The sequence below is a fragment of the Panthera leo genome, chromosome B4 (genome assembly GCF_018350215.1).
Source record: "Panthera leo isolate Ple1 chromosome B4, P.leo_Ple1_pat1.1, whole genome shotgun sequence".
Taxonomy (NCBI): domain Eukaryota; kingdom Metazoa; phylum Chordata; class Mammalia; order Carnivora; family Felidae; genus Panthera; species Panthera leo.
In genome coordinates, this window is record NC_056685.1 from 93,587,879 (window position 1) to 93,614,438 (window position 26,560).

The 26,560-nt window shown below is 34.4% G+C and overlaps 1 protein-coding gene across 5 annotated transcripts in view; it reads left to right on the top strand.

The window, feature by feature from the left end:
* Positions 1-17,280, top strand: part of CPSF6 (cleavage and polyadenylation specific factor 6) — a 33,560-nt gene extending 16,280 nt beyond the window's left edge. For 3 of the 5 annotated variants that reach the window (XM_042947136.1, XM_042947138.1, XM_042947140.1), the window contains 4 exons: positions 1,992-2,107; positions 2,615-2,768; positions 5,497-5,689; positions 12,379-17,280. In XM_042947136.1, coding sequence (XP_042803070.1) covers positions 1,992-2,107; positions 2,615-2,768; positions 5,497-5,686 — 460 coding nt within the window. In that variant the 3' untranslated portion in view covers positions 5,687-5,689; positions 12,379-17,280. The remainder of the gene's footprint in view (positions 1-1,991; positions 2,108-2,614; positions 2,769-5,496; positions 5,690-12,378) is intronic. The other 2 variants (XM_042947137.1, XM_042947139.1) reach the window with 1 other exon arrangement.
* The last annotated feature ends 9,280 nt before the right edge of the window (positions 17,281-26,560 follow it).

Consider the following 26,560-nt stretch of genomic DNA (forward strand, 5'->3'; position numbering starts at 1 on the left):
AGAGCAAGTCACTAATTCATGGAGATTCCTTTCCATTATTTCTTAAGTTAAAAGAGGTTAATAAAGATAATAATAAAGATAATTTAAGTGAGCAAATGGGATCCTCAAGCTACTTTTAAGATTTTAAAGTGAATCTCCTTTACCTTTGATGATACTACTCAGAGCACTAAAGTTTCCTTCTTCGTTTTAGGAATTCGATCAATTTGTTGGATAGGTACTGTTGATTATCTCGTTGCTGATCAGGAGTCCCGACTATCAAATTACTAACTTTTAATTGAAATGGAAACATTAAATGATACACAAGTATATTTGGGTAGACAAACACTTGTAAAACACAGTTGTGGAAATTAAAGTAATTAATGGTGATCCTTGGAGAAGAGCTAGGTGAAAACCATTCTTTCTTTTTTTTTTTTTGAAACCATTATTGAAGTAAATGATCTCTTAGCCCCCTTCCAAAGTAATTTAAAAACTATCCATACTCAAAACATAATTTAGAGAGCTATATTTATAATCTCTAAGAGCCATTTGAATTTGTCCTCTTTAATTACTTCTGAGTTTGTCATTTGATTTTATATTTTTAAACTATCACTGTTAAACTACTTTGTAGTTTATTTTGTCTGAAAATGTCCTGAAGGAATGGATTTGAGAATCTGCCTAATTCCATGCAGTTGCACAGGCACATGGCAATAAATTTGATTGTTGTAAACAAAGCACATTAACCATTATCTGTTCATAGAGGTTGCATCTTTATGACTGCCAAAAATGGCTCTGTTTTCTTTAGAAAATAACTACTGGGCTAGTATAACTTCTTCTGTTCACTTTAATTCCAGTTAGTGACTTCATATTAAGTGTTCACCTTTAGAGGACAGGCGTGGGTTAGGTGACTTGGTTTGACTATAAAATTTGAGTTTCGTATCTTTTTCCTAACATAATAGAATTTTGATAGTATTAGGTTTTCAAGAATTGGAGGGTGATGGTTATTTATGACTAATTTTTTATTGAAAATTGGAGAAAACTCTTACACGGGATTTCTTTTTTTAAGAGGGATAGAATGGGCACAAGTCACAGCATTTAGTTGAAATTATACATGGATTTTGAACAACTTATAATTTGGTCAGGATGTCTATAAAGTTTTGGGAATGAGAGTAATACCTTAAAAGCATGTAAAAAGTTAGATTAGCTGTTTCCTCATTGCATTGGAATGAACTGCTGCTGCTTCCCTCAACTCAGTGTCCTATCTTGTAACTAGTAACTAAGATGGAAGAACGCTTACCTTTTCCTGTACTGTACATGTACAGGTTTTTTTTTTTTTTTGAAGTATAGTTGACATGTAATGTACATGTACAGTTTTCGAAGTTGTCCAGCAGCTTTAGAAAGTTTTGGCATTTAATTCACTTTTTTCCAACAAATGTTTACACTTACTATCTTTTATTTGCCAGATACTCTTCTGGGGATTCAGTGGCAAACAAGATGATCTAAGATCTTGTCCCCGCCTGAAGTTCTTTTAATTAATCAGACATTTGTTATCCTTCTATTGTGAGTTGGGCCCTGTGCCTAGAGGATCCAAACAGAAATGTAACCAAATTCCTTGATTGTGTAGGGCTGTAGTTTTTGCTGTCAACATTTAAATGTATGTATATATAAATAAAAGAGCTAATAATGTGTAACTACCTTATGTTATAACATTCAGGACCGTTTATTATGTATGTTTTTGTATGACTGAAAAATATTATAGATCTATAAATACATTATCCCTGATCTCCAGAAAGACAAGGTTTCCAAGTTGCTACTTTATTTCAGCTGAAAGGTAGTGTTGTAGAATTTTGCTTAGACTTGCTCTCTTTGTAAGGTAAATAGCATGCTTCAGTCTGGAAAAGTAACTACTAGCTCTAAGACACTTGTCACAAGCAACTAGTATGAATTGTTTTATACTGTTAAAACTAACTGAAAAATGTGTTGAGTGCAACTTAAGGTTCATTTTTATTTTAAAGGGAAATGGATACTGCAAGAACGCCATTGAGTGAAGCTGAGTTTGAAGAAATCATGAATAGAAATAGGGCAATCTCAAGCAGTGCTATTTCAAGAGCTGTGTCTGATGCCAGTGCTGGTTTGTATATTTCTTCCTATATTAATATTTCTTATGTATGTTACTAGGAATGACCTAAAACTATGTGCAATCTTGAGGACTGGTAATTTATATTTAGTATTTATGTTCGTATTTCCAAATCATTACCTGTATTTATTTAAAAGAAATTGAGGGAAGTGATATGTCACAGTGCAGTGAATAGACCCATAATTTTAAATTCTTATATATGGATTTAAATTTTAGTCCTGACATGTAATGTGTTGGGGACCTTAAGGCAACTGATTCTCATATTTACAAATTAATAACCTGTGCTTCACATGTCTGTAATAATAAAAAAACTGTGCTAATTTTACTAACATAAAAGCTTTTTACAAATGGTGAAGCCCTTAAAAAAGAAATGAAGATGTCTTCTGTAGTTACTTTAGTGTTCTTCTTTTATAAAATGCTTTATCACTTTTATCCCAAATGATTTGGGGTATTTTGGAAACAAAATTTATTTCATTTCAACCCCTCTCCTTTGCCTCATAGGTGATTATGGGAGTGCTATTGAGACATTGGTAACTGCAATTTCTTTAATTAAACAATCCAAAGTATCTGCTGATGATCGCTGCAAAGTTCTTATTAGCTCTTTGCAAGATTGCCTTCATGGAATTGAATCCAAGTCTTATGGTTCTGGATCAAGGTAAAACTTTCCTGCGTCATGTCTATTTAAAACTATTATGTTACAAATAGAAAAAATACCATGTTTGAAACTTTAAAATAGGACTTTGATTTTACTTATTACTGTTCGTATAGCAGCTAGAGTTAGGTTTTCTTTTGTTTTGAATATTGAATCAAATGTCAGGTGTTTGCTTTTAAAACCCTTCAAAAGGGGCGTTGGGGTGGCTCAGTTGGTCACGTGTCCAACTTTAGCTCAGATCATGATCTCATGGTTCATGGGTTTAAACCCCAGTTCGGGCTATCTGCTGACAGCTCAGAGCCTGGAACCTGCTTTGGATTCTGTCTCCCTTTTCTCTCTCCCCTTCCCCAGCTTGTGTTTTGTTTCTCTCTCAAAAATAAATAAACATTAAAAAAAATAAAACCCTTCAAGAAGTTTTGGTTACTCTTAGAATAAGACTGTAAACATTCAGGCACTGTGTGATTCCTGCCTGTCTTCGAAGCCTCATTGTGTACTTTACTCCTTGCTCACTATTCTGTAGTCACAATGGTCTCCCTTCTCTTTTCCTTGATACATTAGCTCTTTACCACGTCACTGTTCTATACCGTTTTTTTTTTTCCAAGTTTATTTATTTATTTATTTAGAGAGAGCATGCGTGAGTGGGGGAGGGGCAGCGAGGGGGAGAGAGAATCCCAAGCAGGCCCTGCACTACCAGTGTTGAGCCAGGCTCAGGGTTCAAACCCACGAACTGTGAGATCATGACTTGAGCCAAAAATCAAGAGTCAGACACTTAACCCACTGAGCCACTCAGGCACCCCACACTTTCTATACTTGATATTCCTTCTGCTGGGAGCCCTTTTTCCTCACTCTTCACAAAGCTGACTTCTTATCCTTCATGCCTCAACTCAGTCTAACTTCCAGGAGAGATCTTCTCCAGGTTACTCTGTCATGTTGTTCTTTTTATTTCTTTTATAGTACTTACGGTAATCTATTTTTTATTGCACATTTCTCTTCTCTAGAACATATGTTGGAAAAGGGAAGGGCCTTACCTGTCCTGTTCACTACAGTATTTCTAATGACTAAACAGTGTTTGGTACAAGATGGGTGCTAAATAAATACTTCTTGAACAAGGAAGTTAATGAATGATCTGTTCGTATTTTTAATTAGGTAATTCCTTTTTTTAGCAGTGCAGCTAACCTTGAAATTTTGCATATATTTGAAAGGTAGATCTTTAATCGTGATGTAATATTCATAGGTCTGTCTTTAGTGTACTCCAGTGTTAGAGTCTTCATTAAGATAAGAGAAGGGAAAAAAAAAAAAAAAAAAGATAAGGGAAGGGAGCTTGTCTTTGTCATGATACCCAACTTCTTAATTACTACCTTCATGACCCAGTGTAAGTAAGGATCTTTGTATCTGAACAAATGTGTCATAGCTAAAATCCATATCTTACCTAGTCTTTTTTTTAATTTTTTAAGTCCTAAGTAAGAATTGCTTTCTTGATCAAGGAGCTTAGCATCTAATAATGTTTGCTAAGTCTAGCTGTCTATTACAAAAATACAAAATAGATGGTTCGACTTACAGGCAGTTGGATTTCCTTATTGTGAATTTCAGAACTTAGCAGAATTTCTAAAAGTATTTTAGGAAACATACTTTGATTAAATTACCTCGTTTTTATTCTGTTGTTTTTTTTTTCGAAGGTAGCTCATAAAACGTTTCTTTTTAATAACAATGTGAATTATTTCCCAGTCTTTTCTAGTGGTCATAAGTACTAAGTTTTGAATTCTGTTTCCCACCATGCCTTCCAGCCGCCTCCACCCCTGAAGCAAACATATGTATTATTAGAAAGTTTCTGGGGCACCTTGGTGGCTCAGTCAGTTAAGTGTTTGACTCTTGATTTCGGCACAGGTCATGATTGCACAGTTTGAGTTCAAGCCCCACATCAGGCTCTGTGCTGACAGTGCGGAGCCTGCTTGGAATTCTCTCTCCCTCTCTCTGCCCCTCCTCACTTGCACTTTCTTTCTCTCTCAAAATAAGTAAATAAAAACCTAAAATATTAAAAAAAATTTCTTAGTGGAGTAGGACTCATGGTAAATCATATGTGGGTTAGTTATAAGTCTAAAATTGATACTACATATAGGTTTAGGTAACCTGTTAATGGGTGGTAATTTTATATACTTATCTCATTGTGTATTGAATAGTTTCATGAATTTTATGCCTAAAAAACTATCTTCTATGCAGTCTTCAGTTTGAAACAAGTTGTCCTTTGAAGTTGTTTTCTCCCTTTACCTTTCTGTGTTCCTTCAGTAAACACTACATGTCTAATGCAAGCTATTAGATGTAATAGATAAGATGTATTGCCCTGGTGTGTCTGGATCCCAACTTGGGGTGAATATTTTTAAAATTGAAATTTCTGTTTGTGTGTGGGTGGGGGGGTTGTTGGTTTGTTTTTGGGAGAGGGAGAGAGAATCTTAAGCAGGCTCCATGCTCAGCACGGAGGCTGACATGAGGCTTGATCCCACTATTGTGGGATCATGACCTAAGCCAAAATCAAGAGTCTGTTGCTTAACCAACTGACCCACCCAGGCACTCCAAAAATGGGATTTCTCATTCATGCTTACAGGTGAGTCAGTAAGTCATTATTGGAAGTTCAGGATATCCTAAGTCTAAACTAGATTTACAAGGAATTTTTTGCTTTAGGTAGTAAATACTGCTATCCACTTACAGAGAGCATTAATCCAGTAATTTCTTTTAGAAGACGTGAACGATCAAGAGAGAGGGACCATAGTAGATCACGAGAAAAGAGTCGGCGTCATAAATCCCGTAGTAGAGATCGTCATGATGATTATTATAGAGAGAGAAGCAGAGAACGAGAGAGACACCGGGACCGGGACCGAGACCGGGACCGAGAACGTGACCGAGAACGCGAGTATCGTCATCGTTAGAAGGTGGGTATTTCTTGTTCCTGTTATATGTAGCATATGTGTTGTTAACAGTAATTATAACTCCAAGGCTATTGTTTATACAGTATATACCTACATTTTAAATGGTCCAACTACTTGTTCTGAATTTAATCTTCTGGAAACCTCTCAGAGAAATGACAGGTAAGTAATGACAGGTAAAAAAAAAATTTGACCTTTTACCCTTGAATATTGCTGAATTCAAGCTTTTAGATTGTTAATGGCCTTGCTTTAGCAAGAAAATAATCAAGAGGACTCATGTCTACTTCTAAAATCTAAAAATGGGAATTGTCATAATTACATACATAGTTTGCATGTAATTTGAAATATAAAATACAAGGAGTTAATCCATACACACACACACACACACACACACACACACACACACACACACACACAATGTGCTTGGGCTTTTAAATTGAAAGTTTCTCTCCTTGAACTAACTCTATCCCTAAAACTTTTGAAGAAAACCTAACACTATAATAGTTTATAATACAGAAGGATGATTTCTTAGCATCGAAAGCGCTTTTGTACTTAAAAAAGTATTCCTTAGAAAAGACATTTTTCCTGGCATATAGTTTTTGTTTTAAAATAAAAAAAAACCATATCCTTTAATTTGCAAAGAAGATACGAAACTTAATTAAAACGGGTTCAGGGTACTCCATATCTAAGAATTTTAAATTGTATCAAATCATGCATCCCAGGTTAGAATAACCTTGAAATAATTTTCTTTGATGTTTCATTCATAAATCATAATCATTGTGTCTTTTTTTCTGTATTTTAAAACTATTTCTTGTGTACATTTTTCATAAAGTGGGAAGTTGTCTGTTTATACTTCATTTTCACGTGTAATTTTATTTTTATATTTGTGAACAGCATTTATTCATGTGAAAAGTAGGGGCAAGGCACTATAAGGTTTGTGCATGTGACACAGTTTATTCTGTAAACAAAAACTTTTTCTTTATGTGTTGGTGGCATATCCAAATTAAATTAGGTGAAAACAAACCCCTTATAGGTAACTGCACTTTACACAATTATTTTCCATAGTCATGGGAAACACTGAAAATTTACTCATGCAGTTGTTAGTATTTACATTGTTATGGGCAGAATCAAAGACTAAAAGTGTATGTAATTCTGTGACAATAGCATTTTCTTTAATAGATATATTTTAGCAAACGAGATTCTTTTTAAATAATACAATTTATAAAATAAGCATGTAAGTCTTTATGGTATGTAAGCTATTACATTATTCACAGATTAAGGGCTTTATGAAGTGAAAAGACCAGTTTAAATACTTTTCTAGCATTTTGAGTATGCATCTTGAATATTTATCAAAACTTTAATTTTAAAATAGTTTTCCATGTATGGTATTATAGAACTTAATAAAATCTCGAAACATTTCTTTAATAGCCAAAGCATCTTTCACTTTTAAAACTGAGCTTATTGAAATTAATACTGCTTTTGGATGTAAGGATTAAGTGTTGTGTCATGTAAGTCTAAACACTAAATTTTAAAAATGTAGTTTTTTTTTCCCCTTGGCCAGAATAGATCTTAATACCATCTTATGAAAAAATTCTCAGTCCATCTGTTGCTTAAGGTGAATTATAGCCAATTGATTACTTGAAATGCTTAATTGTATCAACCATTTCACTTATAGTAAGATACAGTTTCTACAAAGAAGTTATGCTTTTACTTAGACTTTGTTAGTTCTCAACAAGCTTCTAATTCCTGAAGGCATGATAAGCAAAGCTTGCATACATCTTTAGTCTTCTCCAAGATTGGATGTGCCCATCAAGGACTTCTGAACCAGATTAGACTCAAAGTTAGTTTCTTCCTGGTTTTAGTTAAACTAGCATAGTCAGCCAAGTAAACTCCTTGAAAAGTCCATTGTTAATTTTAAATACTTTGAATTAACTAACATTACATTCCAGTAATGGGCACACCTAACTATACCATGGCTTGAGTTTCATTACATTCAGACATTAACTATGAATTCCTAACTTGCAAACTATTGTTGACATTTTTCTTAATCACTGATGTGTACCATACCAGAATTCCCATGTTTTGTTTGTACATTAATCAGAATTGAGTTGTAATATTGTTATGTGCCTTCATCCAAGCAAAATTTTACATAAGCATTTCTAGAGCAAAAAATTCTGTTATCCTGGATTACTGTACCTTTATTACCAAACAGTATTTATTGCGGATGTAGTTGTGAATCAGAGGGGTGGGGTCTAGGATTAAATATATTCAAGTGAAAAACTTTTAAACAAACAAACCTGCACATTTAATTATTACCATAATAGGGTCTGTTGACCTTTTTAGAAGTTTTAAAATATGAGTCCTTTTGAGCTTTCATGTAAATCTTAAACGGACTAAATGGAATACAAGTAACTTGGAAGCTAATGTGAATGTCAGTAAGCAAGCGTGTATATAAATAAAACAGTAATGTAATTTATTATTAAATTGATGAATGGCTATAAAAGGGCAAGTTCTTAATTTAACTGGAAACTTAATGATGTTGGTAAGCTGTTATTGTCTGTCCCATCTTAATTTTTTTTTGTGTTTGAATTGTTGGTAATGTTAATTGCATTCTCTCATTTAAAATATGTATTAATTTTTCTGAAAGCATTCAGTATCTAAGTTCAAGTAGGTGATATTTTAATGGGAATATCAGTATTGTAAATTTTCAGTATGTAAATACACTGTATTTCATATTCTGTAATTTCTGCCTCTATTCTCAGACCACTCTGAGCAAAACACAAGTAGTTCAGTGTTTTAAGATTGTACACTTCTTATAGAAATAATTTTACTTTCATGGTTGAGTTATTTTCTTTTAGATTGCATTCCTCTTATTACTTGTTTGGAAAAATGCCACACAGCAAATTTCTGTTGATGATTCAGTTTTTCTTTGTGTACAAAGAGTGATGAATCCAGATTATTTTTTAAAATACTCTTTATTCATGCTTTTCCTCCCATGAGGTTTTACATATTTTCAAATCACTATCCATTTCTTTGATAAAAATTTTAAGCATCTTGTATGAGATATGAATTAAATAACCACATTTTTGGTAAGATTGCTTTTTTTCCCATATATATTATGATTTAAGGTTGTGTTGTTATTGCACAAGATTTAGGGTGCTTCGCAGTCTTTAATTGATAGTTTCTCATTAATTGGGGGGGGGGGGGGGAAGCCAAAAGATAAAAAGTTTTTTCTTACATGCTAAGATGTTTCATGTCTTTAAGATGTAGTGTTACTTAGAGGCTAATGTGAAAATTAAGTTATCTTTAATTATCTAATGAATGATACTGGTGGAAATGATATTTAAAAATTATTTCTGCAACTCTTAGGTCATCTGAGATCTGCCTCATATTGTCCAGCCTTGTGTTTGTGTTTTCCCATATATCCTAACTGTTCTGCTTCATCTGGATATGCTAGTTCTCTCCTCTTCTTTTGCTCTGAGTTTCCTTGCTTTTAGTATTTGCAGTATGTTACTACATGGCTATCTTAATTGAAGTGACAGAGGGTAGGAAGTAATCCCTTGAATGGATGTGTAGTGTGGTTTTTGCTCATTGTGGTTTAAGAATAGGTTTTGTTTACAAATGATTAATGTTCCCTGTTAAAAGAAAATTCAATGCCAATGTGAGTCACCTTGCTCTCACCTTCATCTCAATGTGAAATATACTACCATTGTTGTAGTTTGTAAACTAGATCATTTTGAATAAGTAATGTTTTGAATGAATATTTAGTTAGCATTGTTTAAAGAAAACCTAATAACCAAAAAGGGGGACGTGTGCCATATATGGTATCCAAATTTACTAATTTGCCTTCTGTGGTAGCTTGTTTTAATCCTCAGAGGAAATTCTAAATCACATAAACAGCTTAATTTGAAAAAATTTGTTTGTGAAATTTGGGGGGCAAAGATGAGTTTTCTTTGTGGCGAAGTTTATTTCCATAGTGAACTGCCTAGAGCAACAATCCTGTATGTTTTATATATAGTGTAATGAAAGACTTTAGTTAAAATGAGGTAAGTACTATGTCCACAGGTAGAAAGAAGGAAATACCAAATGTTGTGGTAGTAAGGGAGTTTTTGTAAATATCTCCAGTAAGCAGAATTTCACATAATATGTTTTAGCACAAGAAGAATTTTATATTCAGATACTTCGTATTTCTTTTGCCCACTCCTTCCCTATTCCTCGCATTAAGGAGAAGTTTTCAGAAGAGAAAAGTGAATTTTATTTCACTGAGTTAATAGAATCACATCTCTAAAATTGTAGTAGAATTCTATTTAGTTAATTCTTTTCATTCAATATTAATGTGAAAATCTATGAAAGATCTGTGTCAAGTATGTATTTTAATCTTACTACAAAGGTGAATTTGCCACAAGTTTAGGAATACTGATGCTAACAAATTTTCTTAGATAAGTTTCTAACAGAAATGCTCATAATTTGAGTTGTTAGTATTGGCTTTATTTTACATTATCTCGTTATACAGGTGCTTCTCTGAATTGAGATTTTACTTAGCGCTTAACTTTATATACTTCATTAAAGAGCTGTAGATTCCATTTGTCTTCTTAATTTCTTATCAACTGTTTACATAGATCTTCCTTTTATAACTGATAGCTAAAACTAGTAATTGTGTGGCTTTGATATTAACATATCCGACTAAATGGTATTCTGAAAACATGAGCATTGAATGTATTTGTCACTCTTTTTTGATATCTTTGTTCATGTAGATGTCCTAGAAATTTGAGAGTATAATATGGGATTGGATTATTGGAAATGGGTTGTATTGCCTTCAAATTTGCTTCCGTTTGAGTTTGTAAAATTTGTATTTCCAAATGGATAAATGTAAAGTGTTTAGAAATAGAAATAAAAACTGTCAGACTATCCCCCAGATTTTATGTCTGTATGGTGAAAACGAGAGACTTATTAATAGTAAAGGTCTACCTATGAAGTATAATCAAGCAAAAGATGAGTGCATTTGTCCTGCATAAAGATGTGTGTTACGATTTCATGAACAGGGTTCTCTACATAAAATGTAGTAAAATTCTCCTTTGGAGTGATTAATAAGATAAAGTTGCAGTGTATGCCATATGCTTTTTGGAAGAATTGGGTATTTTTGTTTTGCTCACTGTGACTTTAAATAATTTTCCCCTCTTAATGACCAGATCTCTCTTCTATATCTCTCACATCACAACAAAAAGGTTAGGGAGATAACATACTTTGGTAGTAAGATTTATGAATTTCAGAGTAGTGCATCTTTTCAGGTTAGAACATATTTCTTATCTTTTCTTTAATACTTTAATACCAGGGTTTTTTTTATGCATTGCAAGGCATAAAAATAAAACCTATAAAAGCTGCCTTTCTAGATTTTTTTTTTTCATGAAATAATTCTACCTAAAGTTTCATCAACATAAAATAAAGGTATAATAAAAGGTAACATTAGCAATGGTTTAAGTATCTCGTTGAAAAATATGGGCAAATAGAAATTATTTAAAAGAAAAAGTCCAGAATTATAACATCTAGTGGTTGTTTTTTTCTTTTGCAGTTGTAAAATTTAGGTTTTCACTCCTAGGCAATGTGAATGCATATGTATATTGATGCTCTTAAGATGGTTACAGCCTAGTTGGGGAGGAAAGGACATAAAATAAAACATTTATAGTTGTGACAGTATTAATTACTCTTAATTATGGAGCAGAAAGTATTTTCCAATTACTTTTATGGCAAGAATATCACTAAATATTGTGCCCTTTTGCCTTTTACTACATCATCTTGCTGAAATGCTCTCTTGGAATTTATATTTTAAATACCTCGTGTTTCAGTGATCACTTACATGCAAGTTAATTGAATGCTGCTTTTGTGAACCTCTACCTGAAGTTTGCTATTTATGTATTCTTGAAATTTCAGTTTATCAAATTTATTGGTTTTTTTTTCTTTATGTGAGTTTTCAATGAAATTTATCATTGTAGATTCTTATTTAGTGTGTTTTGGGTTAGCTTATCTAAATACGTTAGGTAACTTTACATTAGAGTGAAAGTAAAGTTAATGTTTTAAATTTGTATCACGTCTGAAGATTTGTACGTGGATGTCATATTTATTTAAATGTGCATATTGAGCTATATATTTATAAATTTTATCTATAAATTTTGTAACATGGAACAGTTTGATTTATAATTTGCAGAAGTTCCTGTATGCTGTCAAATAAATACAACTAATTTGTAAAATAATTTATTGCATTTTATATTCAGTTCACATTTAATTGTTAATGAGTTATATAGAATTGATATGTGGGTGAATGAAAAATATTTACATTAAAATCATTCGAGCATTTCCATTTATTTTTGTAGTATGCATACTTTAGAAAATGACTTATAAATGTTTCCATCATCACAGAAACAGCAGCTGCTATACTTTCCTTTCTGTTTCAGTCATTAAATTAATAAGGCAGTAATAACTAAGAAGAATGAAATGAGAATGTGTCCGTTTTAATCGTCACATAAATTGGGAGCATTTCTCCACCATGAAGGCAGCTACTGTTTCAGTTAACTTTTATTGTGTTAGAATACGTAACAGTGAAGTAGATGCACGACTTGTGTATGTATAGTTAAGCCAGCGTTTTTCTGTGTATTATGGGGAATAGCAAAATCTACATCACAAATTTTGACACATTACAGCTGAAGGAAGAGGAACACCTTCCAAGACAAAACAGTCTTCATGGGGGAAAAATGACGCTTGTCCAGCAGTTTGCTTCTTGTGATTGAACTGAACCCGTAAGGATTCATGGATAAAATGAACAGGAATAGATCTGAATAAAGCAAATCTGCATAAATGGTAACCAGTAGCTCTACTTTTATTTTTTATGTTGCTTAACTGTTTTATTTGAAGGAAACCTGTGTGATTTAAAAAAAAGTTATAGCTTTTGCAACTTTATTACTGGTTATATACATTTGGCCATTCTAATGTGCAAGCAATTGGAAAAAACGTCAAGTAAATGCTTGTTTTTATAGTAGTTTGTTCTTGTTAAAAATGTTCATATGATAATGTCTGTAAACAGCACCACTTTGATTACAATAGATGTAGTGTTGTAATAAACTGTTCAATGGGGCTGATGTGTAAAGCTGTTCAAGTTATTTGATGTTTACACCTCAGGGAAAGTCTTGTGTTCAGCAATATCTAAAGATAATGTTACTATGACATTTATACTGTCCTTTAAAAAAGCATTGCAATAGCGGTTTTGGATATGCACCAATCTAATCTTGCGTTCAGTGAATTAAACATACTAATTAAGTGTCTCTTGCCCTTGATTTTGATATTAGAATAGGTGAATTACATGGATATTTAATATTTCTATATTCTGCTTTTCTAGCTGTTTTTACCTAGTTAGCTTGTGATTTTGCTGAATGGTATGTAAACTTGTAAAGTCTCACAGACATAGCAATCCAGTCGATGTGTTAGGGGTCAAAAAAATTTTTGTGGTTTTAACATTTTAGTAAAAACCCATACATGATTTGCTACAGTAATGCAGCTTAATTACAACACAGATGTACTGAAACGCTTAATTGTAAACTGCTAGCATTGAAGAAATATTTTGACAATTCTGATTTGATGCGGCAGTTATTTGCTGTTTTATATTAATAGTGCTTATGGTTTATTTTTGAAGCCATGAGCAATGTAAATACAGCCGTGCAGCAGACAAATGTGAGTAAGGAGAGCATTTAGTTTTATTTTCTGGTTACTATAGATTTTGGAAGGACGTGATGCTTACTGATCTCGAGTTGTATTCTCCTGTATGTGTAATGGGTGATTATAGGTGTACCCTGTCACCACAGTTTAAGGAATCTTGTGTGTGTTCATGCAGCCTTTTGATTCATGCTAGAGTTACTTAATCAAAGATTTTTTTCAAATCTGCCTTGCATATAGGCCCACATTAAAAGCACTTGGCTAGCATGTGTTCTTAATTGCAAATTAGCATAGGCAGAGTGTCAACTTGATGAGACACTTGTATAGGAAGGTCATTCCGAATCATTACTTCAGAAATTTGAGTTGGATTCCTAAGCAAGTTAATTTGTTTTTAATGTTTTTAAGATCTGATTATCTGAGAGATCTGGTAATACACATTGGTTATTTAAAAAGATAGCCAAATTTCAGGACAGTGCTTAAAGTATTTAGGTACCCTAGATATGATGTCATGTGCAACTTGTAGAAGCCCTCCAGAGATTTGCACTGCAGTTCTTCACGTTCATTTTGTCCACTATCACACTGGTTCTCACAAAATTACCCGTATTATTGCTAGTTTTATTTTAAAACATTTTGTGATTGGAGTATTTGTGCATGAGATCACTGGCATTCATCAGAACTGTTTGCTCTCAGATTCTTCAAGTGTTCTATCTTGTTGAAAATGCAGTTGCCTTTTTTAACATTATTTGAGTTGTATCAAAATCAGTTTTCTTGTTTTGTGCATAGGTGTTGTTTTGTCATTCCTTAGCTTTATTATATTTTCATTACAATGCCCTAATGTGAAGAAGTGTGGACATAAGTATATTACAAGGGAAATTAGTTAATAGTAAGCTTAAAAGGTAAGTAAATGTCCATGAGAATAAGATACTCTCTGAGTTTTTAAATGGAATTATAAAAATCTAACCGCTTGAACTTGAGATGAAACTGGAAATTTTGTACTAATTAAATCCTTCATTTACCTTTTCATTTTTTATCAGTGGAACCCTTTAATTGCTCATTCTGTTTCACTCTTCTCCCTACGTGGCTGATCTCATTACGTGACTTTTGTTGCAGACAATGTGAGTGTACTAGAATTGTTTGCTGCTAGTCCCATTGTTTTTAAATGATGTCAGAAGGAAACAACTTTGGTTTGGCCCATTAATTTTTAGTCTTTTTCTACCTGGTAACACATGAATGTATAGCAGTAAAGGTGAAAATTGCAAGCCTTGTTTTATTCTTCATATCCCTTCTGTTGTCTGGGCTAATGTTATTCAAAAACTCTTTCTTTCTTTTTTTTTTTTTTTTTTTTAAACATGTAAAAACAATCCAAAGAGATAAATCATTACATACATCACCAAAAAAAAAAAAAAAAAAAAGACAGAGAAAGAGAGTTTCAGAGACCTTTTCATTTCTTAATAATAATTATAGTGAATATGAAAACAGACTTGAGTTTAACTTTGAACCATAGACATTTATTAGTGCTATGCAGTGACATTCCTTTCAGCCAGTAAAGTTACGAATGACTGATGCAGCACCTCCGTGGTATTGCTTCTGAAGCAACACTCAATCGAATGTGCTGCTTTTAGTTAAAGGACATACATTTTGGAAAGGATATTCCATTGTAAATTTGGAAGTGTTTATTTTGTCAGTTTTCATAACCAAGATTTGGAGTAAGTTGCAGTGGCTGTTGATCATAGTTTAGCCCATTTAATGGCCCCTTTCCGTAGAATATTCTTAAGCAGTTAACTACAATTTGAAGTTCACAGATAACTTATGGATTGTAGCTTAAGGTATTATTTTCATTTAATTCTCCTGTGGAGAATATTGCTTTGTTTTTTACTAGTTTAAGGTCAGTTCTTAAAACAAACACAGGATTTTAATGAATGTTGTATAACATTTTATAGTGGAAGGGGGAAATTGTTGGAAGGGTAAAGACGTCTCTTTCCCTCATGTATTTAAATGTGCCAATAACCTAAATACATACTGTTTTATACAATGAAATGCTACTTACTACGAAACTTTCTGTTGGAGTGCTCTCAACATTTTGGTTTTCATACCTGAATGGTCATTGCATTTTTCTGTATTTTATAAGGTGACTCCAATTTTGTGTTTTAAGCTTCAGCCTGTTATTTTAAGAGGAAGTTTATGTTTTGATTCTTTACTGAGAATACAGTATTGAGAGTCTTACTGTTTTACAGATAACTGCCTTTTAAATTTTATTCATTAAGTTCATTTGCATCCCATAGCTGTCTGTAAATGTTTCCTGCAGTTGTATGTACTCAAATGCACGCTTATCCATTGTACATATTAGACATTTTTTGTGCTAAAGTATATTAAGTGGGATTTTTGTAGCAAAGCATTCTATTTTTCTGTTCTTACTCTGTGTGTGTGTTGTTTTTTTTACATTAACCTTCAGTTTAAACACTGGAGTATTTATTTCATTTTTTAGCAACTTGACTCTTAGAAGCCTTAGACTAATTTTTAATAAATATTCAACCAAAAATTATAAATTTAAGATGTGGCCTTACATACAGCATTCCTTGTGTTTGTAATGTGAGATTTTTGATTAGAGAAATCAAAAGATTCTGGATTAAAGTTTCATTGTAAGTTGAAATAGAAAATGTGTTAAAATGTCTAGGCTTCTGGGAGGAAGTTCTTTTACTCTTCTTTCTTGGCATTAGAAAGAAGCAATATGGATTTTTATGAATATTCAGGCAATTGTATCCAGTTTCGATTGATTTAGGTTTGTCTTAACCGATGTTCTTTAAAATTTCAGGTTGTTGGCATTCACTCTGAGTATGCAGCTATTGTGGTTTTTGTATGGGACATACAAACACTTGGTTAGGTATAGACAGATTTTAATGTTTTAAAGACTTCTTGCTATATTAACATATTGTAATAGGAGTCTTTTAAAATATTAGATAGAATTTAACTGAAGTCACACAAATCTTGAAATGGTATTAGCAGATAGTAAATACTACAGAAAGTTTTTCATGTGGGAGCATCCTAAAACTCTGCCATAGGTGTAAATGTTTGCATTAATTTCATAATTGGACAGACCCTGCATTTAGTAAAAACATTTCGTTTTGAAGATGTGGTGTTTTTTTGTGTTTTTTTTTTTTTTTTTTTTTTTGTCACACTGTTACTGCATAACACTTCTCAGCATTCTCTAAGTTATATTATTTTAAAACACAATGGTGAATTCATGTTTATTTTTTTACTTTGAAAATTGTAGTACTCAGGTGGTATTTAATGGGAAAGGATCCTTGGGGTAAATCATAATGTATTCTAAAGAATGCATCTATAACATTGATGACTTTAGCCTTAAAAAAAGGTCTATTCTTACTCTTCTTCCTCTTCATCCCATGGTATATTAGCAAAGTAGTTTACAGCCTTGTACAGCCTTATATAGTTGTTTTACAATTTTTAATGGAAAGCCCTTAACAAAAAAATTGTATCATATTCCCAGTATCCATGAATTAACTGAAATCACGGTTTGTAAATAATTTGTCTAATACCAGAAGGCCAAAGAAAGTCTTAAAATTTTAGCTATTGACTCTGGTGACTTCACAATAAGATTTCTGTGCAAAAGGTAAGGTGATATTTGATCAAATAGACATCTTTTTGGTGTCCATGAGAACTAGACTTCCATATTAGCTTCTATTAAAAAGCTCATTCCATTTTATTAAAATGTTTGTAATTGCAATTTTGTGTTTAATGTTTATTTTCTGTCTTTTCTTTCTTTAGCATTTAGGTGACTGTTCAGCAGTTTGCTATATGGCCATTGTTGGCCTTAAACTGCACTAGTAACAAGCATGGTATTTATCTTGTATTAAAAATAAAACACGGTTTTGATAATACTTTACAGTTTGTCCTTTTGTTTGATTCATAATTTAGCCATTGTGTCTGGTTTGAATAATTCATATTTTTTGGCAATACACAGTATGACAGAAGTTGGACTCTCATCTGTATTTTGTCTTTAAGCCAGCCTCCTAGTTGGTGGTTATTTTCTTCTGTATTGACATTTTGATGGTCTCTAAAGCAGATGATTAGGATCCTAAAATTAGGATTTAGAAACCTAAAACAGTTCTAAGCTGTTTTATTCTCAAACCTAAGATTCAGATAACGTTTGTCTAGTTTTAGGGGATTATTGACCTTCCTAGACTCGAGTCAAGTAAAAATGTTTCTAGATCACAGCAAAAATATTTTACCAGCTAGCTTGGAGACAATACAGGGTACTTTTAAACAGTAACAATTGTGATTTCAGTAAGGATTTGTATGCCAGGTATTAGGCCCCAGGTTAGAAAACCTGCATGCGTCAAAGTATGTTGAAGGTAGTAAGTCTATAAACAGTCCTAGCCATATGAGGAAATAAGTTACCATTACTAGGATCCATTTCCATTCCCCTGTTAAAACTGTTTCGGGTTTTGTTAGTTTCCCTATTACTCTGTTACATGTTTACATTTTGAAGAAGATTGCATTCATTGATCATCCTTTCATTCAGTTGAGACTCTTGCAGAGAGTATTTGACTGAAAGAAAGATTGTTAGGAACATTTTTTAACCCAGTGCCACATAAGACTCCGTAGCAGTCAGTCAAGGCTTGATTTAGTGAAAGGTGGACTTGCGGCCTTTCTTTTTTTTTTTTTTTTTTTTTTTTTTTAAGAACGAGCACGGGAGCAGGGGAGGGTGGGGGAGAGTATTTAAGTGGGCTCCACACTAAGCGTGGAACCTGACATGGGGTTTGATCAACCACGACTGTGAGATCATGACCTGAACCAAAACTAAGAGTCAGACATTCAACCGATTGACCCACCCAGGCGCCCCAGATGGACCTTTTCTTTTAAAGGATTTGTAGACAGAATTTTCCCAATCTAGTTTTATTACCTAACCATTACCATGAAACAAGAAATGTTAGAAATGGTTTCCAGTGCTTCTTGTTTCCATCTTGTCTCCCTTTTATATTTCACTAACAGAGCGGTTGGATTTTTATATCAGTTCCCATCAACTGCTGTTGTCAGTGCCAGATAAGGGATATATACATTATATATCTTACCTTTCAGAAATCTATATTTAGCTTTATACGAAAACTTTAGAAAGTAGGGTTTACTTCCTTAATGTTAACACTGAGACCTGAAGAACGAATAAGACTTGGTGAAGGGGGAAAGGAGATCCCTTCTGGTCCAAGAGGTTTGCACAAAAGGGCTTTTGGCAGGAGGGAACAGATTAGTAGGAATTGGAGGAATGCCAGATTGGTGCAAGTGGGAAGTGAGAATCATTAGCTTGTGTATGGGTTTCAGGAAAAAGGCAAGAGCCAAGACGATGGGGTTAAATCACAGTAAAGATTGCCCTCTTCCCCCCCCCCCCCCCCCCCCCTCAGTTGGTTGAGCATCCAACATTGGTTCAGGTCATGATCTCGCTGTTTGTGGGTTTGAGCCCTGCATCAGGCTCTGTGCTGACAGCTAGGAGCCTGGAGCCTGCTTCATGTTCTGTGTCTCCCCCTCTCTCTCTCTGCCCCTCCCCCACTCACACTCAGTCTCTCTCTCAAAAATAAACATTAAAAAATTTAAAAAAAGAAAAGATTGCCCCCCCCCCCCAATGATGTGGAATCGTTGAGGTTTGAAGTGTCCCGTCACTAGCATTTCAAAACTTTTTGGCTATAAAATTAAATCAGTAAAAGAATAGATCAGGTAAACCAGTGAAGCCATTACAGCAATCTTCAACTACAGGGAGATAGGATAATAGAAGTAGAGAAAAGTTGATTTAGTGAAAGACTTAGGAAACTGAATTGATCTACTTAGTGGATGTTTAGATAGGAGTTGAGAAAAATGACTTTGACAGCTTATGTAATGCTATGTCATTGCCCAAGTCAGGAAGTTTTGGAAAAAGATGTGGAGATAGTATGAATTTAGTGCCTTTTGAGATCCAAGAAATAGCAAGAGTAATTTGTTACATGGTTTTGGAGTTTTGAAGACATGGGTTAAAGCCATAACTTTGTAGTAAGTTAAATAGAGAAGAAACCATCAAAATGGGATGAGTCTGATACAACTTCAGGTTTCTGGTTTAGGAAATGATGCTCATTGAGATCAGCAGTAGGAGAGGAAGTAGCTAATTTTTGTTGTTGTTAAATTTAAGCTCTGTACCCAGCACGGGGCTGCAGTCATGACCCTGTGATCAAGAGTCCTGTGCTGTATCAACTAGGCCCACCAGGCGCCCAGAGGAAGTAGCTTTGGATTAGAAGAGAAACATTCCTTCCTCAGGAGGGAAGATAACAGATAAAAATAGGGGCGCCTGGATGGCTCAGTCAGTTAAGTGTCCTACTTTGGCTCAGGTCATGATCTCACGGTTCGTGGGTTTGGGCCTCATGTCAGGCTATGTGCTTCGGATTCTGTGTCTCTCTCTCTCTGCCCTTCCCGTGCTTGTGCTCTGTCTCTCTCAAAAATAAACATTAAAACACACAGAAGTTTGGGGGCTGTGTAAGTAGGTGGTATAGATTTTAAGACCTGTCTAGTGACTTCAAAACAGTTGAGGACATTGTGCAAGGGTTTGTGGTTTAAGTTTGGGAGAATAAACTGATGTTGATAGGTTTGTTGGGACTTAGTCTAGCTGAGAGCAGGTTCCATTTTTGTGGTGGCAGTCCACTTAATAACACATTCAGTCACCCATAAGGTAGGTAGTTGGGTCAAGCTCTGGGATGGGAAAGGCATTAATAATAGTTTTTATCACTTTTCTGTTTAATGGTTGTCAACCCAGCTACAGAATAGAGTTACCCTCTTGATGGTTGGTTGGTTGGTTTGATAGGGGGAAAGGTGCCATCAGCATTTTTAGAAATGGCTCTAGTACCTATTCTCTTAGTTTATTAAATCACCGTAAAAGATAGATAGTATTCTTTTTCAAGTGAGCCAGTAGGCTCTGAAGAGTTACCTGACTGCTAGCAGAATGGTGAGTCGAAGTTAGGATGTGTTTATGATTTTTCGGTCATTTGCTGAATGCTATCAAACTATGCCCCAGCTCTGCCATTAGTGCTAATTTAAAAAGCTTTATTGATACCTGAACTGTAAACATTTAGGAACATACTTCTTTAGGGGCTCCTGGGTGGCTCAGTCAGTTAAGTGTCTTGACTTTCTTGATCTCAGCTCAGGTCTTAATCTCAGGGTTGTGAGTTTAAACCCTGTCTGTGTTGGGCTCCACACTGGGCATAGAGCATGGAGCCTACTTTAAATATATATTTATATATATTAAATATTTATGTATGTGTGTAATTTGGGCATCGACTAAGAAATTGAGCTTCACCCCAGTGCAGTATAGAAACTTTGGTACCATTGTGTATCACTTTAGTTTTTTTTATCCCCCAAACTGACTAAGTCATTTTACATTATTGCCTCGTCAGATTTCCACAGGTAGGGGATGGGTTGGGTGGGGAATCACCTTAAATGAAAATACAAACTAAAGAATTTTCCTAATCATCTAATCTAAGAATGTGCTCAATTTTCTAGAAGGTGATTTGCAGAATGTGAAGGCTAGAGCTAATTATTACTGAATTTAGTGATGGCTGGTTTTCAGTTAGTATATCCATTGTAAACACTTGTCTGTTGCAGTTATTTTTATGCAACTCAAATTATTCCAGGATTTGTAAACTTTAAGCTCTTTCATATTTCACATTACTTGTGAAAATGCTATGTGTATCTGTGCCCACTGGGAGACTGCCTACCTATAAGCTTCCATAGCAGTCTGGTATATGCTGCCCTGGGCTTTCTAAATGATCTGAGTATGTGAATGGACACTAAAGGGAGGATGGTGATGGAAGGAGCAACTTCTCATCTCCACTGAGGATACCTGGTAGTGATCCTACCTAGAGTTACCTTCTACCAGTTGTTACCCCTGCTTACACAAATACTGAGAACACGCCCTTTTATCAGAAGTTGATCTGTTAGCATAAATAAGCAAATAAAGCTGGGAGTCATAAATGGAGACTTTCATTTAAATTTTATTACTCCCTACATTCTTCCTAGTCTCTTGCTGTTTTTCTTCCCTAGACGTTTAATTGGGGGTACTCCGAGGATGTTTAGCCTCCCTGATGTCTCCTGGCTTTGGGTATTAGTATGCTGTCAATTTCTAAATTTAGATTTCCAATTCAAACTTCAAACCTTTTCCCCAAACTGTCTACTAGACACCTTCAATATCTAATAGGCATGTCCAGCAACATGCCAAAACTGAACTCTCCACCACTCCCCCACCATCTGCTAAGCCCTCAGTCTTTCTCAACAGCTAACACCCAATACCATCATTTTCATTGCATAGGTGCAAACTTTGAAATCAGTGTTCTACCTTACATCCAGTATATCAGGAGATCTTTTTGTCTATAGTCAGAAAATACCAAGAATCTGACCACTTACCACTTCCACTGCTTTCGTCATTTGCCTGTATCACTTCAGTAATTCCAAGAGGTCTCCCCGCTTTCTGTTCTTGCTTCCGTACAGTCTTTTCTCAGCACAAATGTCGATTTTTTATCGTGTCTCTTCAAGATCTACAGTGTCTCCGTTTTTATCAGGAAAGCTCCAGTCTTTATATAAAGTTTCTCCACGATTTGACCCCTGATACCTCTCTGACCAGATCTCCCAATACTACTCTGTACTCTCTGCTCATTGCATCCCAGCCACTTTGGCCTCATTTTTTCAGATAGGCCAGACATGCTTCTGCCTCTCAGCCTTTTTGCAGGGGCCATTTCCCCTGCCTGGAATGCTTTGGATATCTGCAAAACAGTGTCATCTTAATGAGGTTTATTTTCACCTTTCTATTAAAGAACAGAAACCTGATAACTCTTTTACTCTGCTTTATTTTCCCAAGCATTTATTAACATATGTTCCCTAACACAATACATGGTATGTTTGTTCATTAGAATATAGAAGCCCACGAAAGCAGAAATCCTCATTTTAGTTCCAAGTTCTTAGATCAGCGTGTGGCACATAGATGTTTAATAAATGTTTGAATGAATTAATGTCTCAAGTGTAGGTCTACCACATTACCTTGTTAGCCAAAGCCTAAATAGGTATCCCCCAGTTTGCAAAAGTTTGCATTTATGCTGCTTCACTGTTGTGAAAGACCTACATTAGTGCCTGTTTTTGCTAACCTAAGGAAATCTGAAGATTTTTGCTTTGATGAAAAAAGGCAAAAGGTGAAAATAGTGTTGAGCGTTTGTTTTACAAGCCATTAAAGAGGCTGCATGCACCCTGAGCTGCTGAGTGGTACTGCAAAGCTCCTTCCTGGGGAACTATGCTCCTGCCAATGCTTTGAACTGTGAGCATCTGTGCTTCATCTTGATTTATTTTGTACATCCTCTAGCAAAACGTGTCCTAAGCCTGAGGTTATCTTTTGGGCCTGGGAATGCTCAAAAAGTTTCCCATATAAATTAAAGGTAATTCCTTCACTTTATGCCATCTTACCTCCATTTTTGGTTAGCGGGGAAACCGGTAATACTAGTTGTAAGAGCTGATTCAGCAGCATCTTTCAAATTGTAGGACAGTTTTTAAAATCTCATTTTAGCCATTTTCGAAGTGTACATTTCAGTGATAGTAAGTACACTCACAAAGTGTAGCTGTCACCACTATCCATTCCCAGAACTGTTCCATCATCCCAAGCAAACAGTGTACCCATTACACGAAAACTCCTCGTTCCTGCTTCATTCCAGCCCCTGACAACCTCTACTATATTTTCTGTCTATGAATTTGCCTATTTTAGGTTCCTCACATAAGTGGAGTCATACACTATGTGGTCCTGTGTGACGGGTGTATTTCACTTAATGTTTTTTCAAAGTTTATCCATGTTGTATCGCATGTATCAGAATTTCATCACTTTTCTATGGCTGAATGATCCATTGTATGTATATGCCACATTTTATTTATCCATTCATCTGTCGATGGACGTTGGGTTTTTTCCACCTTTTGGCTACGATGGATAATGCTGCTGTGAATATTGGTGTACAAGAATCTGAACCCCAAAACTTCCACACTAGCTGCACCATTTATAGTCCTACCATCAATACATGAGAATTTCAGTTTCTCCACATCCTGGCCAACAGTTATTTTTTGTTTTTCTGATAATAGCCATCTTAATGGGTATGAAGTGGTGCGTCTTTGTCAACTGCAGTTTTTAAAGTGACTCATCTTTATTGAGTCTTCCCAAATTTTAAACTTAGTTTTCATTGAACCAATTCTATTTGCACTCAACATTTCATTGGTTTATATAATACAAGGTCATGAAGTCACAGGAAAAAGTATTAATTGACATAGTCTAAACGCGAACACAACTGATCCATAGTAAACATATAATTAGTAAGAGCAGAAATTCTCCAGTGCCTGACTGGCTCAGTCAGAAGAACGTGTTACTCTTCATCTCGGAGTCATGAGTTTGAGCCCCACATTGGGTATAGAGATTACTAAAAAAATAAAGTTAAAAAGTAGTTGGTTTTGGACATCTATGTTCTGTGAATAAGTCTTTTATAGAGACAATGTATAGGTGGGTTATATGGGGCCACTTGAGTGTTTTCACAGTATCAACATTTTCTTATTAATTGGTCTAAAAGTGTAATCTATAGACTACCGATGTCAGCATCACCTGAATAGGGAACTTGTTCCAAATCTGAATCAGGCCCCACCCCAGACTTAGGGAATCAGAATCTGCATTTGGACAAGATGCCTAAGTGACTTATGCACAGTAATGATCAATAAATTGGGTTTTTAAACTTTTAATGCCTGGCTGCCTGATATTTCAACTTACAGTTTTAATCGGTTCTTGTGGTTGGATATTCAGGTTATTTCCCTTGATTTTTTACTAGTATGAAGGATATGGCAGTGACTCTCCTAAGTAAATCTAAATGTGTATCTCTGTTTTCCAGAAAGTCGTTTATTAGAATTCTTGATTCAATGAATATGAACATTTGAGGTTTTTTGACACATGAAGTTGCCCTCTGATCACCTTCACTCCATCTGTATATGAAAAATCATATTTCTCCACATACTTTTCAATAATGGTTGCTTTGAAAATATATACCCATTTTGGAAGTGAAAACTGGTGATTTTTACAGTGTTTGTAAGTGTTTGGTGATTTTTACAGTGACTTTAAATGTTTAAGTTTTAAACTTAAAAATATTTTAAAAGGTTAGTGTGCTGCCATCTAGTGATAGCTTTATATAAGGAAAGAATAAGTCATAATTCAGTAATTCCATTTTATACTTGAATACATTTGTACGCATTCAGACCCAAATACAACCAATAAAGGGCAGACACAAGAACTGAGAGATCCAAGCCAAGTTCCAGTATCCAAAAGAGAGCTAAACGATTCTTTTCTGATCCAATATTCCTGTTAAGTTACAGAACTACAGTCAAACCAAAATGAAGTCATAAAAATAATACCCTTATTTTTCCTGTGGAATCGACTGAAACCTTTTTTACTTGCCTTTTTAGACAGAAAAAATTTTTTTAATTTATTTTTCAGAGACAGGGAGAGGCAGACAGGCTTTGAAGTGGGCTCTGTGCTGACAGAGCCTGATGTGGGTCTCGAACTCACAAATTGTGAGATTATGACCTGATCAAAGTCAGACACTTAACCAGCTGAGCCACCCAGGTACCCAATACTGAAAATATGAATTTGCCCAATGCACACAATACGTCATTTGAAGGGAAGGTATTTTGTACTTAACAAATTTTGTAATTCTATACATAGACCATTAATTAGAGAATATATTTAACATTTCTTTGAAGAAGTGTATAGTATCCTGATGTTATTCTGAATAGAATTCTCATGGTAGGTATAAGAGTGGGCTTAATTTTAGTTATTTAATACTGTATTTTGTTTTTAACCCTAAGTGAAAGCCTATCTTTTTTAGCATTTGAATGCCAACTCTGTACCAAGTATGGGATTCAGGAATGGGCCCATTCTTCCTGTTTTTGGGAGCCAGGAAATAGAATAATTTCTACTCAATGAATACTCAAAATTATTGCAGTGTGCAAAATACCTTGAGCATACAAAGAAAGAAAGCAATGGGCTGTCTCGAAGAAAAGAGTTGATGAAACTAATACATGCTGGCCACTTTCCCATGTGTTATTTCATTTAGATGTTGAAACAATCCTATTGGAGTACTTCATTTCACAGGGAAACAAATTTAGAAAGATCCAGTAGCAGCAAAGTAAAGTAATCCACTTTACTATGGAATCAGAAGAGCCACCCTAGAGAATGTGATAGTGGGTCTTCCTAGTGGCCATTGTTTACAGATGATAGGAGATAATATAGACTAATGAGAAATTATAGACTAATGAAACACCAATGATAAATTATTAGAATTAATAGATTAGCAAGCTCTGTGAACACAAAATCAATATAGAAATTAGATATAAAGTAGCTAGTATTAAATTTAATAAAAGATGTGCAAGTCCTCTTTGGAGAAAGTTTTAAACCATTATTGGAAAACATTACTATAGCTCCAACTTAATGGACATACCATGTTCATGAACAAAAAGTATTATAAATAGAGCAGTTCCTTCAAACTGATCTAGCATTAATGCAAATTCAACTAAAATTCCAAGAGATTTCTTTTTGTCATTGAACTTGACAGTCTGTTTCTAGACTTTATGTGGAAGTTAAAGGCAAATGATAAACAAGAATGAGATAGGTGAAGATGCCCTGTCAGTCAAGAATTGTAAGATAGTGCAGTGTAGTAAGTCTTAGAGCAGGAATACATAAACTATTGAACAGTATAGAGACCAAAACCACAAATATATAAACTGGATTTTTTAGAATGGAAACTACTATGGACTATACTGAGAAAAACTAGATTTTTACCTAATGCTATACATAAATGTGAGTTCCAAGTGGATTAAATGTGGACTGAATGGGAGAGGCAAGGCCAGAAAATGTAGGAAAATATAAGAAACTGTAGGAAATAATTTCACGACCTTGAATTAGAGAAGACTTTCTTAGGGCAAAGTATAAATCAAAGGGAAAGATTGATGAAGGTGAATACGTGAAGTACATCTCGTTAGAAGATACCACAAAGATAGTGCAAAGAGAAGCTCCAGTCTGGAAAAGGAACTATCAAGAATATAAAATAAATACCATTAAAAACAGTTAGAAAAAAAAAGGCGTGT